Below are 17,744 nucleotides of genomic sequence, written 5' to 3'. Positions count from 1 at the left end.
TCGTCTTCGCCAGAGGATTTAGAGGTGCGCATGAAGCCTCAGATACTGATTGAGGAAATGGGCTGACAAACTGTGAGTGACCCACTATCTTAAAAAGGGTGGAGATGTCATGCCGTGAGTCCACATCGTTGTGTGGGATGGCCCGCGTTGAGGCTGCATCCTGGGGTAAATGACATTGGGGTTAGGGAGGCAGGCAGCGGGAAAAGGGAGTTTCAGTTTCAGTTGTAAAGGGAAATAAATAGGATGTGAATTGAAGCCGATCTGCCTGCAGCCTCCTTATTGTCAGTAGAGGTGATATTCCATTTGGCTTTCGGAATGCAGGGTAGTCCCTGCGCGCTTTCGACTCCACAGTACCAACGGGAGGCTGGTAGACGTAAATAAGGGTTGTTAAGTAACAACCTATGTGCCCTCACCTAACTAGTTGCAATGCATTTCAATATGGGATTATGTGGCAGTGTTTGGCAACAGAGGCAAGAACCAATATACTGTCTACCTCCCAACCAATGTCAGAATATGGTATCCCCTTCTACTCCTGAGGAATGTACAATTATATATTCCATTCTGTGCATTTAAAATGTCAGCTGCTGTCAATCAGTATTACAAAGTTTTCTAGAGCATATGCCATACTCATTGTTCTTAAAAAGGATTATGATTTACCCCTGATTTAGCAGCAGAGACCTATGTGCTTAGAGTCGAAGAAGGAGGTGGTTGTTTATTTGTCCCTTTGTTGCTTATAGCAAAAGCCATCCCACCTGTCCTCTTTTTCCCACTTTGTAATGGGTGACATCTGTACTTCTGATTTCTCAGCCGGTAGGAATACCTCTGTTGCTTCCTAATACTTCATGAAAAAATTGGTGTAAATCCTCAGGCTCCTTTTATTCTGTGTTTTTCGGTCCTTTGTCATTGCCCGGCACCTTTAAACAAACGCACTTCTACGGCGCACCTCCAATAAAAGGAGGACGCCGGACATTTGTTGGAAGTCAGTGCTGATCCTTCGAGATGAGAGCATGAGCCTCATTACAAGGCCAACGGTAACCTGCTGGTGCTACCGGCGGGTTGCTGCCGACCTCGTAACATTGTTCCTCCGTCTGAGATCCCGGTGCCACAGGGACACTATAAATCCTGGTGGGCCGGGTTGCCAGGCGGCGAAAGTGTAAGTCCCCATTCCCATAGGACACCACACGAATGGGAACACAGAAGCACCGGCCCCATTGCTAATGGTACAAATGCTTTTGTGAAAACCATGCCTGCAGGGGATGGTGCTCCCGGCAGGCCAGACCTGCAAGGAGCAACGGCCCCTGGAGGCATTCTCGTAGTCTGCCGGTCTGGAGAGGCTGCCGGTATTGGTTAACAGCACCCTTATTTCTGGACCACCATGCTTGTAATGAGGCCCCATCTCTTGGCGTGTGCTGGTCTTCCCCGCTCTCATTCTGCCTCAGTGTTATCAAGGAGAGAACATAAAATCTGCATACTAGGCAGGGATGTTGCAACACTTGCTAATACTCGCCCAGGTAGACTCGGTTAATACTGGCGCACTAAGTAACAATAAATAAATAAATAATGCCAGCATTGAGGTCTACGCACTACAGAAGATACTGCAGTTAATACAAATGTATTTTCTCACTGCCAAGTTACGGCGCTGCTCGTCCCAGGAAATCCAACTCTCCAGCTATATGACAGTGGCTTTTCACACAGCATACTGCCCGGACACAGACATTCAATAACTAGTCAAGCCATGCTGCACCACAGAGAAGGATAATACCATGGCTGATGATGCAGGCGCCATACAATAACCTATATCTCTGGTACACCAAAACGGCACTTAAGCACCCTCCAATGTTGCAGGCCGTACAATGTCGTTAATCGCCAGGATATTTTTGGATGATTTTTTTGCCGAAAACATTTCAACGAACAAACTCATGGAAAAATATTGGGGGGGGGGTGAGTATGGGGATGTAAGGGATTGGCAGGGGAAATAGAGCAAATGTTAGGGGAAGTGGGGACATGGGGGGGCCCAAAATATAAAATAAATGTCGGATGAGTTTTTTTGTTAAAATAATTTCAGCAAAAAACGAGTTGAAAAAATAACTGGGGCCCAGGTGGATGCAATGGGTATAACCAATCGATCTGTACTTTTTGGCCACCTGGGAATGCAACGATGTTGCTGAGAAATTCACCTTACTATGTCAATGGCCCCAACATATTTGGCTGCAAAGAACACTCTTAAGTACGAATTTACTCCAAAGATCAATTCAACTATGAGTGTTTCTTGGTCAGGGATGCTAGATCCTTTACATCTGTTCCAAATCGATGGTGGGCAATGCTAATTGGCAAATGTTTGCCTATAATTAACCCAAAATCTCGACTCTGTGGATGACTATTTTGATCCGGTCCTCTACCTCGGTGAGCCTTCTAGTATGTGATGTTGGTTCTTTGGTAATAGTTGTAGGTTTGGGGTGTGCTTTGGTGGTTCCATTTTCCATAGTGTCTATTGTCAGGTGGAGAGCTGACAACTGTTGAAGTAACTTGGAAGAAACATCCATTGCCTTATTGTTAACATTTGCAGCCGTGTGTTATACCTTGAACCAGCAATGAGTGTTAGCAGTGCATACTCTTCAGCAACAGTGTTTGACATGGTGGTTATCTGCTTAAAAGAGTTGTAATAGTAAAACATATTAAGGTGAGTCCACATTAATCAGCATAAAACGGTTCCATGTCTTAAAATCGCGGCAAAAATGGCTGTGAATACAAAATATCACGGCAGAAATGCCGTGGTTTTTTGCGCCACAATCATGTAAAGGATGCTGGGGACACCCCCACAACCCCCAGAGCCATTATACCAATTAAGGGGAGCGGGGACACCCCCGCAACCCCTGCTCCCCTTAAATGGTATAATGGGGTACACCTTTACTGGGTCAAACCACTGCATTTTTGCTGCAATTTTTTTTACTGGCGACATTTTTGCTGCGATTTTATTACCTGATACCCATAAAACGTACTATGCAGCTGTATTCTAACTTGCCATGGCAGGGGCATCTAAGGAGGATGACTGCAAGTAATACAAGATGCAAACTGCAATCCTACTGAGAGTTTCTGATCACTGTGACATATGACCCAGTATGCACACTGCTCATTCCATTAGGGTGAATCTTTCATTTGGAAGTGCCAACAGGACTGTATAACCAATCGTGTCATCTGCAAGACTGCGCACAATCCTATCAAGGGCGAACACATCTCTTCCTCATTTGTGGTAAATATCTACAATCAGGGGTCAAGTCCTAAAAATTAAAGTGGGGAGACTAATCAACAAACGCAATGCGATGTGACGTCGCCGGAAATTAGCATATCAAGGTCAAACATGCACATTTCATTAAATTGGCTTTGCATAACCACCCGAATTGCACAGGACGAATGTCATTTGCCTCTCATAAAATCAACAGACAAAACCAAGAGACAATATTTTCTTCTAATAGTGTTTTTCAAAACGTTAAATAGTGCGCATGTTTTAAACTCCAAGAACCAATACTAATGTTTTCCCTGGAACTTGCAGTACCGAAATGATGCATTTCACCTTTAGTTGTTTGCAATTTTTTATCAGGTAAAATAGTGCAGTGATGAAGTGTCTGGCCTGCAAAACTGAAGACTGCACTTCGATCCTCGAGTTTGGCTTTAATTCATAAATTCAAAGCAAACATTCAATGATTCTCATTTTAGCTGGGGTGGGGGACTGACTCCACCCGCTGAAAAAAGTGGGTGGATTACTTCCACCCGTGTGTACCCTCGACTTTAGCCCTGTCTACAATTAACCAGCTGACCACCACATAACGATTCACCACCTCCCAGCAACAGTCTACCATATTCTTTTTTCACTCTGACGGATTTCCCCACACTGTGGGGTTTACCGTATTTGAGTGAGGTTTTTGTGATGCAAGCCTGCCACCACTCCACCATTATCAGCATGGGTCTCATGGTTGGCAACAGTATCCTCTTGGAAAAACCCAAAGCAGATTCCCTGTTGCTCAGGCAGCCAAAGAGCGATTCAATTGTCTTTAAGAGCAGAGTATCTAATTGTTACCTAACGCGAGATGTACCTCAGCAGAAGAGCTTCAAGGAAAAGAGCCAGACTGTAAGATCACTTGCCATGGCCCATCGCTCTTTAATAAATACATATCGTAGTAGCTTTCCATGTCGTCACTTGGCTTCAAGTAAAACAAATCTAAAGGATGAAACGTCTGTAAGAGTGTGTATGACAAAAGTATTATGGCAGGGTTGTGTCCTGTCGCACTTGTTTTCTTTTCAGTGTAGTGTGCTTGCTCCCCAGGAAAACAACTATCTTTTTGTGCTATGAGCAAAGCAAACAACGTGTGTATGAAGCCAATGCATTTATTTGTTTTGCACCAAGACCCAAAAGGACATCAAGGAGACAACATTCAAATGTACACACATAGAAGAAAGAAAAGCATCCAATTTAAATCTGTACATCGCTGCACTCAAACAGAAGACATTCACTTGGCTTTTTAAGGGTATCATGTGGGCAAATATTACATCATGCGGTTATTTACTTGTAACCATCGCCACACCACTTGCATGGAATAAGAAGCTGAACATTCATATTGGTAAAGCTCAACGTTCCATTAACTGAATTGTCTTTACAGTGTCAATATCTGTGCACCGCTGTGCAGGTTATTCCACTTGTATTTATAGAGCCATTTGTATGATGCCTGTTTAACCATTCAGTGCTAAGAAAGTCTTTTACCACATTACAGATCTATGACACAAAACCCAAAACCAGAGGGCAATTTACCAAATTTACTTGTAGGATCTATTAAGCCCTAACTCACTTATCCTCATTCTCTGGACACGTTCTCCACTATGGTCAATCCTGCTCTCTTCTTGGTTGATCCAGGACATTCCAGCTTGTGCTGTCCCAGTTTTTACCATCACTTGAAATAACATATTTCCTTCAAGGCCTGAGAATTTTCCCCAGGACATGCAAGGCCAGAAAGATCTAACTTTCCTGGATTCGAGCTCCCGCAAAATCGCAAGCACCTTTTGGGTAATTGCATTGGCTTAAGTGCACGGTGTGTGTATTTCATTCCTTTGGTAAAGAAAGTGTGATCTTTTACTGCATATTCCCAGAGGATTAGATTACACTATGATATGATTTGATATGATATGGCATTTGTAACGCGCCTATATACAAGTGTTTCAAGGTGCGACGAGGCAAGGGAGGGGGAACAAAGGGAGCACAGACAACGATCCTACTAGGCCAAGTGTCATTCAGATCGTGCAAGTGCATTGGATGGGAGAAGGGAAAGTGTGGGGGAAGAAGGAAGGGAGAGTGCAGTACATGGGGATAGAATAGTAACAATAAGTAAAGTAACGGCCAGCAAGTGGCAAGTGCAAAAGTAAGTGCAGAAATCAGGTGTCAAGTGCTGGTAGTGGGACTGTTACACAGAAACAGTCCCCAAGTGCAGGGGTTGCCAGGCAGGCAGTGCAGGTGTGTGAGACTGGCGGGGGGGACCTGGGCCCGAGATCAGAGGGTGACCAGGTAACCGGTGCAGTTTCAGCTCAGCCAGGAGGTCAGCAGGGGAGAGGAGGTGAAAAAGCAGAAGCAAAGAGAAGGGTTGTGAGGTGCTTCTGGAACCGGAGATGGTTCTCCTCAAGTTTCAGGGAGGCAGGGAGGCTGTTCCAGAGGGAGGCCCCAGCCGAGGAAAAAGATCTACCACCAACTTGTTGTTTGGAGAAGCGACTGACCCTGAGGGAGTTGGAGGCGGATGAGCTAAGAGCCTGAGAAGGAAGATATTTAGGAAGAGAGAGTTAAAGGTATTGAGGCCCCAGGCCCCAGAAGGCCTTGTGGATGATGCAGAGGGTTTTGAACTTAAACCTCGCAGCCACTGGGAGCCAGTGCAGAGATTTCAGTCCTGGAGAGATACGATCCCTGGGCTTGAGGCCAAGGAAAAGTCTTGCAGTCCTGTTCTGGATGAGTTGCAGAGGGCGGAGAGTAGAGGCAGGCAGATTTAGAAAGAGGCTGTTGCAATAGTCCAGCCTAGAGAGAACCAGAGCTCTGGAGACAGTGAGCTTTTGGGGGAAGGAGAGGGAAGAAAGAATACCTCTGAGGAGGTGCAGCTGGTAGTGTGACTTCTTAGAGACATCAGAGATGTGAGGAGAGAAGGAGTGTGTGGAGTCGAAGATGACCCCAAGGTTTTTAGCCTCGCATGTGGGAGTAGGAAGAGGGCCAAGAGAGGCCGGCCAGCGGGTGACAGGAAAGGAGGGGGTGGGGGTGTTGATGAGGAGAATCTCAGTTTTATTGGCATTAAGACAGAGGTCATTGGCGGTACACCACAAACTATCAAATGGACGTGCTTTTCTGGTGATAATTTAAGCCCTGAATCACATGTAACCATATCCCATCATGAAAGTTGTGTTTGGTGTGTGAAGCTAAGGGCCAGGACAGTTGACATAGATTGGCCCCATGTGGCCTTCCCTGCAGGCATATAGACAACCTTGGGTTGCAACCCAATTATTCTGGGCTTGAGCTTCCGAACTGAGGAGGTTGTCCATACCAAGGTAAGAGTTGCTTGTACCCAGGAAAAAGTTTAGCTTTCCTCTCCCGTGACAAGCTCTAACTTGCCGTAATTAACACTCCATCATGCAAGGAGCTGCCCATGGGTTGCTGCCACTGGTTCTGAGCTTGAGCTACTAACCAAAAGTGTGTTTCCCTACTCAGCATCTGTGGGTCCAGACATGTGCACTGCATACCCTCCCAGAGCGCATGTGATAATCAGAGGAAAAGCCGGCCAAATATCCTGGAATGTGTGGGGAAGGATGGTCAGTCAAAGCTTCATGAGCCTCGCAAAGACCACAGTATTGGAAACCTCAGAGGTGCCAATCCATTAAAGCCTAAACCAAGTGGAGTGCAAGCAGTGAAATGTCACAGATTTGATACATGTTGTACAATTTTGAATAGTTGGAACTGCAATCAGGGGACTACAAATTGTTTTGGGATCTTATTTTAGATTGAAATATATTAATCAGAAAAACTGCCATGGGTTTTCCCCCCCAAGTCCCAAGGCCTTTTTTGGTGATTTCAGTATTTCGCCATTGAATGCCTTCTAACGTTTTCTCCTTCATTAACCCCTTAAGTGCCAAGGACTAGATACCTCGCCCTTGGCACTTAAGGGGTTAAGATTTTCTAGAATAACACACAGGTTTAATGATTTAAACAGGAGTACACTCGGCTTTAGCATTTTTGGCAGGATCGCTTAGGCATCTGTGAATTGTTAAGCACAGATTTGTTAAGGTAATAATATGATAAGTCATTTATAATGTGCCTTTAGACAAGTGTGGATACAGCATACCTACAAGACGGAAAATGATGGATGAGTTAGAGAGCAAAATAAAAGGAGCAGGTTACTTAAAAGTATATGTACTGCGAGCGTTCCATAAACTTAATTGCATTCAAGTGACAATTGCTGATGGTGAGGGCAGATTGCGCTAGAAATATAAGCATACTCATGAGCAAACATAGGACCCGATTCATGGAATATTTGCCTGGTTCAAAGTGAATTTGCACTGCTGAAAAGTGACTTTGCACTGCCGACACAAACCCTGATTCATGGAACCGTGCAAAGTGAATTTCTACAGTGGAAAGTCCGGTCAAAGTCATTTTGAACTGTAAAAATGACTATGCATTGACTGCACTGCAAAAATACACTTTGCATGGTTCCAGGAATCAGGGTTTGTGTCGGCAGTGCAAAGTCACTTTTCGGCAGTGCAAATTCACTTTGAACTAGGCAAATATTCCATGAATTGGGCCCATAGTGTATACATTATTTAGGGAATGAAATAATGGAAATGAGCTGCCCCATAAGCTTCCAAAAGTTCAGGCCGACAAGCTTGCACTCCACAAAATACACTTGGTCCAGTTACCTACTGAACTGAGACAAACTGCAATAATATTTTGTTCCTGTTTGATTTTTAAATAGGCAGGGACTCGCAATATTGTAGCAAAGGAGAAATATGTTTTTATGGTGAGCTGCAAGTAGCTTTATGTGGATTGGTTTTGTATTTGTTAATTGCTTATAACTGAGCACCGATGTTGCCATTCATGCAAGAAAAAAGCCAACACATGTTTCGACCAATGGGTCTTCATCAAGTACACTGGACTGTGGGAGCATTGTCCCACAGAAACCCTGGAGCTGTTGCGGGAAGAACTACAAAATCCACAACCATATTAGCATAGGATCCGTTATTCTTTAAAGCTCCCCTCCTCTATATCTGTTTATAACTAAGGCCCTCACTATGAGTGATGATAAAAACAGTAGATATTTGTTAAATATTGCCTATTTTTATCACTTATCAGTTCGGGCTGCGTTGGCTGCAAACAGTATTCCTAAAGATACCTCATCCAGTTAATAACGAATAATGATGTAAAATAACACATAAAATACAATACAAATGTTTACCTCCAAAGCAGACCATAACAATTGTAGCCATTTTGCCACTCTCAGGTATTTTAGACTTTCCCTTTAACTTTCGGGCAAAGAATGGTTGAGGGAGAACCCCAAAGAGGATTAAAGATTGGGCATCTCAGATGCCCCTCCTCTCACCGCATTTGCAATGAGAAATGTAATGCAGAGAAGTGTAAATAATGGCCCTGTTTCCCATTGCATTACCTTTAATAATAGTAGTGTTATCCGCTTCCATACACAACCCATGTCCATCCTCAAAAATGGGAGGAAGTGAATGAATCACATTTTAAACTGGTGCATGATCTTTGCCTGTGGTTGTCCTTGTAGTGGCATTGCAGTATATTCTGACATCCCTGTGGTTGGAACCTTTATAACCCACCATAACATTGCTGGTGTTTGCTAAATATACCACAATTCTCCATCCACAAGAATTGTCAGACTATGGAAGGTGTGAAAGATGTATGCAGTTGTCTGAATTCTTTACAGCTAGCTGCCTTGGGTTGAATAAACCATGCATAAATAGCGCTGCCCTATTAGACAAAGACATTTTACTGGATCAAAAAGGATTGTATTTCAGCTTATTTGCTTATGAGCAATGCAGTGTTCATGTGAATCTAAATTAGAAGTGAATTTACATTAATGGTTCTGGGTTGCACTTTGGCGTGACTGAGCTGAAATAGCTTAACTATATAATAAGTCTTGATCACCACTACGCGGACTGCTCATTTCATTTTGCACAACACTCACCCTAACATTAAAGTGTACGTAACATTGAAACATATGTTCTGATTCAGACAGCCTCAAGATTTAGATGTGATCATAGAACGGCTGCAATAGCAGACACCCCATTGGGGTCCCGGGGCTGCCAGGAGATCATGTTTTCTCTAACTTTACATAATGTTTGCTGGGACTCAGAGTAGGAATTACAGCACACTTGCTCAGGGAATTATACCTAAATGTTTATCGAGACACTGCTGCAATGGACCTGGCTATAATACACAACTGGTTTGGAAGATGACATCTCCAGCATCTTTTATAAGTAGGTTAAGTCCAAGATTGAGGTTTCCATGTTGCTGTCCTTGTTTTTACTCCAGCCATCAAGTTCTTGTATGAGAACATTTGTAATGGGTTATTTATAATGCACTTAATACCCAGAGGTTTTGAAGCACGGACCCAGGGATCGGACTTGTGTTGCTCCGCGTCATCTTGCTTCCAAGACTCGCGCATTGACCCTGAGCTATACTCTCGAGACCTGACCGAGTCTGTCCGACTTCTCCAAATTGTAATCCCATCTACACCCCAATATCTCTGATCTTGTCACTGTAATCGGTGAGACTCTGCTCCTGAAGACACATTGGTAGGCGAGCAAAAGTACTATAGCAGAATTTATGAACATGTGAGACATGTAGGCACAGTGCACGGGAGAGGAGTTATCAACCTTGATTCAGTTGCGAAACACTTTTGCATTTGTCAACCATGAGATAGCAACTCACTAATTACTGAAGTCATACATCTCTAAATATGTGTGTGCTATATAATCATGATTTCAATACGCAGTATTCACGTGCAAACGAAGTAGTGTTACCTTTTGAATGGTATATATTGAAAATTAGTTTATTGTGCGTCAATAAGTTGAATTGGTTGTCATCATTTTTTTTTCCTTTAGGCTACAATGACTGGAGAGAATTCTGTGATTTACCAGCAATGACAACACGCGAGGATCTAATCACTGTGGTGTCTGATGCTGCATTGGTTGAAAAAATCATGGACCTCTATGGCCACATTAATAATGTAGATGTTTGGGTTGGTGGTCTGGCCGAACATAGCATGCAAGGTGCTAGAACTGGGCCCCTGTTTGCATGCCTAATCGGAAAGCAAATGAAAGCACTCAGAGACGGAGACAGGTGAGCAGCTGATATATCCTACTTTACTATGTAATCGAATTTACGGTAGATCTTTCTGAGACAGTGTGCTCTTCTACTACTTTGACTAAGACCACGCCTTAGACTTTGAACCCGTGACAGCCATCTAAATCAGCATCAAGCTGTGGCATTTTTCTGTGGTTGTTTGATTTTCAGTAATGAAGCAAAACAATAGATCACAAAGATCGGGTTCACATGCACGTGCGTTGCCAAAAATGTCTAAATGTGCTTGATTCTCAAAAAAGGTGCATATGTGTGAATAGTGACTGGTTGGCCAAGAAGGTGGCACTGCCCTGATATTGCCAACATTCCATTTGTAAAGTGGGAGAGAACACATGCAGAGGCGTTGCCAGGGTGGTGGTGGGAGGGTGGTAAGGGGGCTATAGCCCCAGGTCTTTTGGTTGTAGCCCCGGATAATAGAAGCTCAGGGGCAACAACAAAAAGGCAAGCTAGCCCCTAGTGCCAACAGTCCCATTATTAGCATAGCCCCAGATCTGTTCCAGGCCTGGCAACATCGCTGGACACAGGAGTGGCAGAGAACAGGTAGCACACATAAGCACCACCTAATATTTCCTAAAGAGGTTTCACTTCCTTCACTGTTGACACCAAGTTTAACATAAGTTGTGTAGCTGCAGTACTGTCACATTTAGCTTTAGCAAGATCGTTGTCCGGGTCTTGTTTATTTTGTGAGTCGCCAAGCTTTTTCAGGTTCAACGTGCAACATGAACCAATGGCTCACTGTTGTTCTGTGTGAATCACAAGGTGTGTACGATTTGTGTACACGCGCAACATGCAGTAATTGCCGTTTGTCTCCCGTTCCACCATTCCTTTGTGAATTAGGCACATTGCACATGAAATTTACAAATGTTATCATCTTTCTTCAACAAAATAATACCCCTTATTTTCTTCCTCCCATTTTCCCATCACATCTCCCTTTTTAACATGTACTCATGTTTGGGGCCATTCCCAGTGATAGGGGCAGGGAACTGACCCTGTCAAGAGGGGATGGGGACACTTCTCAACCTCGGGCAGGGGGTCTACCATGGTGTTTACCAGAGCCAGTCCTGCCTCAGAAGCGGGGAGTGAGATTTATGAGGGTCTATGCTTCTTTCCCTCCTACCTGTGCCTGGCTGGGTACCAATTCTTCTTGCCCTATACCTGTTATGCACGATGATAGCCAGTTTATTTCTATTTCTCCTATAGCATTCATTACCCAGAATGCCGGGTGGTGGAGGAATAAACGTGCAACCAGGCCAATAGAGACCGGATGAAGAAATGTAGGAACACACAGCGATCTTCTCATCCAACAGGGAATCCAGACACTCTACATGACACAGAGTGCAAAGTAATTGTACCTTTAGCGGGACCGCAGAATGGTCTGTGTATCAAACTGCCGATCAAGATGTAATAATTGTGCTTCCAGTGCGACCACGGTACTATACCGGAATCAAACCAGCAATCTGTGAGCTCATTTTAATCCTAACACAAACTCTGAAATCTGCCATTTCAAGAAGATGGGCCCACATAAGAAAAGGGAACGGGGCATAAGGCCTGTTATATGTGATCGTATATCTACAACCAGCCTCTTGTTAGAAGGAAGCCAGCAGCTGGCCTGGGGAGCCAGCTGAGGGAGAGAACCAATGGAAGTAGTGTGAGGTTAAAAGGGGGCACAAGAAACCAGGCAATGTGGGTTGATTGCTTCAGGTCAAGGGGGGAGAATGATAACCAAAAGAACAAGCAGAGGAAGGATGGTGTAGAGGAGCGTCTGGGAAGATTACTGAAAGTGTGTTTCAGGTGAGCTGTGGGTTGGTGGAAGAAAGTGGTATTGAGTGTGAGAGTGTGTTCAAGTTGAGCGAGTGAGAATAACTGACAGAGAGTAGGGGTTGAGATACCCCGGGAAGGTGAGCAAGAGATTGAAAAGGAAGGTGACTGTTGGAAAAGGTCATGGTAGAGTGGAGTTTAGTGATGTGGGGAGGAAAGAGTAGCAGTAAGGAGAGGAGGGATTAATATTGAGGAGAAGGCAGAGTATTCATGTGGAGAGGGGAGTCCTAGTGTGGTGAGGGGAGAGTAGAGGAGAATAGGCATAAGAAGAGCATCAGAGGGCCAGCTAATTTGAGAGAGGAACGAGGAGAGTGGGAGAAAGAGAGAAGAAAGGGAACGGAAGTATAGGACACTTAGGAGATGAGTACACGAGCATGCAAGAAGGATCAAGTGAAACCAGGAAGGCACCTCTTCTAGTAATATTATATTCTGTAACCTAGGTTTGGATTCACCTAGATTGTTCCCAGAGAAAAAGCATTTCCCCATAAACCATCATAATCTACCAACCAATTGTTACATAAACGTGGTTACTAATCTCTAGTTACCATCCTGGGGCTTTTGGATGCCTGGTGTAGAGAGGGAACTGCCTAACAGAGAGGAGAGAGAGAGAGTGGTGGCCCATAGCGAGCCGCTTCTTTATCATTTTAAACAAAAACCTTGAACTGTCTTTGAGAGTTGATGTGTTCGTGAGGCCATCTGTGACACTCTCCAGCTAATACTCCATTTCTTCTGTGCACTTAGGAGAACGTATGTTTCACTTCCTCAGTTTTCTTTTGCCGTTATTGCCATTTTCCCGCTTCAAGGCACGACATCCTCATATTATGATAGTGGTTGAGTTATTGATAAAATGTGCGTCACCTGTTCATTTAATCCCCTCATGCTACTCGAATTAAATGAAGGAAGGGTACTACTGGATCTCTTGGGATGTATGAGAAGATGTTTGTGGATGTTGGGGAAGATGTCGTTGAAGATTGATAGTCTTTTGTAAAAGAGGATGACAACTTACTCAAGGAAACATATCTGGATTGCTACAGGGATGACAAATTTGGAGAGCTACCAGTTGATGGACAGGAACAGCATGACAAGTAGATGAAAAGGAGGCAGGCACAGAATTTATTGGAGGTATTGGGAGAGGTCCCTTAACTGATGTGGGAAAACATGAGTACAGTGTCAGGGTTTCCCATGGTGGAGATGGTGGTTGTGGGGCAGCAGACATTTGTGGTAGTAGTTGAGGAGATGAAGTGTGAGGCTAATGGTGTGGGGCCGCAGTAGAAGGAAGCAACACGTTGGATGCAGGACCAGAAATGAAGGTGGAGGAAAATGATTTGCAAGATGAACAAGTACAGATGGGGGTGCAGCAGGAGGCAGAACATAAGGGGGCCGAGATGGTGGGAGAGTAAAAGGGGGAACATAAAGATGCAAATGGTGGTCAGTTGGAGGAGGAACACAAGCCAGACATGGGGGTGGGGGGAGGATGGAACTTGACAGGAGATGTAGGGGCCAGAGGAGAAACATGAGCAGGGCCATATGAACAGGCAGCAGGTGTTTTAGCATGAGGAGGTAAACATTGAGAAGCAGTAGGAACTGGAACATAACAAGGTAGAATTAGATGCAGCCTGAAGCAGACCACAAATAGGCAAAGATAGTAAGGTAAATGAAGGGCAGGAGGTGAGAAACAATAGGAGGCAAATGTGGGACAGCATGTGGCACATGAGGGAATGCATTTGAGCGGGCAGGTGTAACATATGTAGCATGTTAATACAGAGAGGTGTATGTCTGGAAGCAGCTTGAATACAAGGAGTTGTATTTGAGGCAGTGTATTGAGCATAATGAGGCAGTGGCCATGAGTGGGCACATCATGGGCAGGAGAAAGGACGACAGGAGGAGGTGGATCATGAGGCAGATGCATAGCTGGAGGGAGGAGTGTCTGCCATATGAGGCGGATGAGGGGTTTTCTGACTGAACCAATACCAGAGGTTCTCATACTGTTGCAGGGGAAAGATAGGCAAAATGTTGGGGCAAAGGAAACAGCATCCAACACCCCCAATTCCCTTGCACTCTGACTGCCGCCAATCCCTAACCAACTGTCCCTTCTCCCATTGACTTTCTCCTGGGCCCCTCACCCGTGGCTTGCAACCTTGGTGTTCTTCTTGACAGTGACCTGAGAGACTTTCAGCGCATCCGAGCCAATGCTATTGCAGCCAGACCAAACCTCTGAAATATTAGACACGTCTGACCAAACCTAACAAAACTCAACTGAAAACCCTAATTCTATGCCTGTGCTCAGCAAAATGGGCTACTGTGGAAGCCTGCTTCTTGGCTTATCCCTCTACTCTTCTGCTCCCCTCAACAAAGTCCACAACCTTGCCGCACACACCATTTCAAAATATTAAGATCATCACCTGCCTTTACCTAGCATCACCACACTGGATCCCTCTTTACATTCCTGCTACTTGTATATAACTCCATCCATGGTATTGTCCTCCACTGCCTCTTACAGCACTCTCACTCTCAAACTCCCAGCTCCTCAACTCACAACCTATCTGAGCCCCATCCCCAGCCCAAACTCCTGGCCTTCCTCATGCCTTTGCTTCTTTTCCCTTTTCACCTCACTCAACTTGAATGTTCTCTACAGGCCATCAAAGCAGTTTTTCTGTGATACTCTTCAAAACAAGGCTCACACACCATCTTCTAGCATAGGAAAGAGATCCCCAAGCTCTTTCATCCTCCTACCCAAATCACTGACCAACGCACCTCTCTTGCATTCCGGGCATTGCCTCTATGTATAATGTAAATATGTAAATACTGATCTTAGATGCCCAGCATTAAACATGTTGTAATGTCCTCCAGTCCATGGCCCTGTTTTATGTGCCTACTCTTATCCCTTCATCACTGGTAGATGTTGTTCAATACATACTCTTATGTAAATGTAGGTTATTGCCTTCTTTGACAGTCATTTATATTCAAAATTAAACATATAAAAAATAAATGAAGACAAAGGCAAATACAAATACTTTCCTCAGTAATATATAGGAAGCATCTGCCAGCTAGTCTGGAAAAGCTCTTTTTTTTCCCACCACAACATAGAACATGGCAGGGTAAGAAAGAAGCACAACCACAGTCAGTGGCAGTGGTGTCAGCGATCAAGCTTCTGTTGGATGTCATGTGCACTGTGTTTGGCAGAGTGACTGTGTCTTCAAATGGGAGCAGCCCATGTGTCAGCTGTTGATGCACACAGGCAAAGATTGCTTGCATGGCGGGTGGTGGTCCTCAAAACAGGAGCTGGAGGACAGTGAAGTCCAAGATGCTTTGGAAGGTCATCTGCGTGTCCAACACCACAATATTCCCTAGCAACTTGAGCAAGGACAGAAAGACTCGGGCCTTAAAAGTGAGAAAACAGACAGGAAGTAACAATCATGTTTTTGGAGTCCCTGTGTGTGAAATATTTCCAGTTGCAGTTATTGCATAGCATAGCATGGAGAGTCTCAGATCTAATAGCATGCAAGCAATGATTCATAGTAGTGGGGAGATTTTAAGTTGCAATCATTGCAAAGGGGGTAGCCCAGAAAAGGTATTACGTCTGTTTCTTTCTCAAGAGTTGACGAGAACAGAGTGTGCAGCTCTCATGCAGAAGGGGAACCTGTTAAATTCTCACTTTTGTACATCTTGTGTTTGAAGAAAAATCTAAAAGATGTTTATGTTGTATGCTCTTTAGTAGTGTGGGGAATATGAAAAATGCAATTGTTCATGACTCCTGTGGAGCAGGGACAGCCTGCACATTTCTGAAATGTGTGGCACTTTGGTAATAGGAAGATGTGATGAAACCGATTGTGTCATCACTTCTTTCCCGGTGGTGTCCCCTCCCCATGCGTTATCAATAACTAGTAAAGTAGTGTGCACAACTCTAGTGGCAGGATTACTCCTAATGAACTCAAGCAAAACGGTATGTCAATTTTGGGTACTGGGCAGAAAAATGCAGGTCTGGCACTGTAAGCTGCTCTACAATCAACAAAAACAATGTCCTTGAGTAGTGGCCACTCCCGTCCCATGCACACCAATGATCTGTCAAAATTCATTCAAATTTTAAGAAGTTACATTATTTACAACGTTCTAAAACCATGCATGTCTTTGTGACAATTTCTTTAATTCAACAAAATTAATTTAACCAAAAAATAACTAAAAAGAGCTCAACGCATTTCGGGGTATCCCCTCATGAGTAGCAAGTTTACATACATAGATGCTTCTGTCTGCTTCAACTATCTAAAGGTCAAATTAGAAAATGTATAAGCAGTATTTCCTTACATCAATATTTGCTCTTGAATGTACAAACTGTTTTTAAAGCTTACATTGCATCTTCCTGCTATTTACCTGGCTGACTCTCGAAGTCGAAATATGGGTGTGGCGATGCTCTGTCTCAACACCTCCCAATTTGTTTCCTATCCTTCAGGATTCAAAGAAGGTTTGTGTCTGTTAAGTACATTAAAAGGAGATGGGCTCACAATGGACATCTCACTCTCTGAAAATGTAGCTACAATTATTCTATATATAGGTGGCTTTACCTCAATAAAGTTGATGGTCAAATGATGAGATCATTTCAACTAATGTTAGGTCAGCATTTGTGTTTCCAAGTACATATCGCAAGGTTCACGATGTTCATGAGCTGAAAGATATATGGGGGTTGGGAAGGAAAAGCTCTGTTATATAATGTTGCATATATCTTGGAGTTGAATTTACCATCCAAAAGCAGCAATGGTAAAATCCTCAATGAATCCCTGATCAATAGGTAGCAAAAATACTGCCAGTCCTAATATCACTACGGGCTGAAATGACAAATATAGCCCTTCTATTTTTTAATAGGTGGATAATTCAAACTTCATCAAGTTCTGTCTGTTGCATTATAAATAATTATACATCGCATTTCCATGGATCTCAACTTAACTCCTGGTCTTTCTCTGCTATTGCAGGTCATTCATTGACAGGTCCGAGTGTGTGAGGACACAATGGTCGTAAAACGCAATGCTGTGTGTTGCCGCAGCTTTAAAGAATAATGCTCTTAATTCGAGCCCCCAATGGGATAGCAATCATTTTGCGAGATCGCTCAACTGTTGGCAGAGGTCCCGGGCCTTAAAGGCTATCCCATTCGGATGCTTGAATTCAGAGCATTATTCTTTAAATCCTACCTTACCTGCACCCACAGATATGCCTTGAAAACGACCCTTGTTGGGTAGAAACACTACCGGATAAACTGTGCAATTAAAAATCACCATTGTATACTACAACATTGAGCGTATTTACTTATCACAGTTTCCTACAACTTCTCAAACGTCAAGGTTTTGAATCTTTTTCTACATCATATAACCCTGTAATCAAAGGGAAATTACCAAACGACCTAGCGCCATTGTGGCACAGGTTCAATACCCACACTGTCTAAACCAAGAAACGAGATGGAAAGGCACCATCTCACAAGAACCCAGTCATAAGCAGCTGAGTCACACTCAGGAATGCACGGATCTAGCCCGGTGATCCT

At 43.9% G+C, this 17,744-nt stretch overlaps 1 protein-coding gene across 1 annotated transcript in view; it reads left to right on the top strand.

Annotated features, from left to right (window-relative positions):
• Window positions 1-17,744, top strand: part of TPO (thyroid peroxidase) — a 670,859-nt gene that overhangs the window by 287,581 nt on the left and 365,534 nt on the right. The window contains exon 8 of the mRNA XM_069605188.1: window positions 10,141-10,378. Within this exon, the coding sequence (XP_069461289.1) occupies window positions 10,141-10,378 (238 nt within the window). The remainder of the gene's footprint in view (window positions 1-10,140; window positions 10,379-17,744) is intronic.

This window comes from Ambystoma mexicanum, chromosome 4p (assembly GCF_040938575.1).
Source record: "Ambystoma mexicanum isolate Mex_15411 chromosome 4p, UKY_AmexF1_1, whole genome shotgun sequence".
NCBI lineage: Eukaryota > Metazoa > Chordata > Amphibia > Caudata > Ambystomatidae > Ambystoma > Ambystoma mexicanum.
This window is presented reverse-complemented; position numbering and strand designations above follow the sequence as displayed.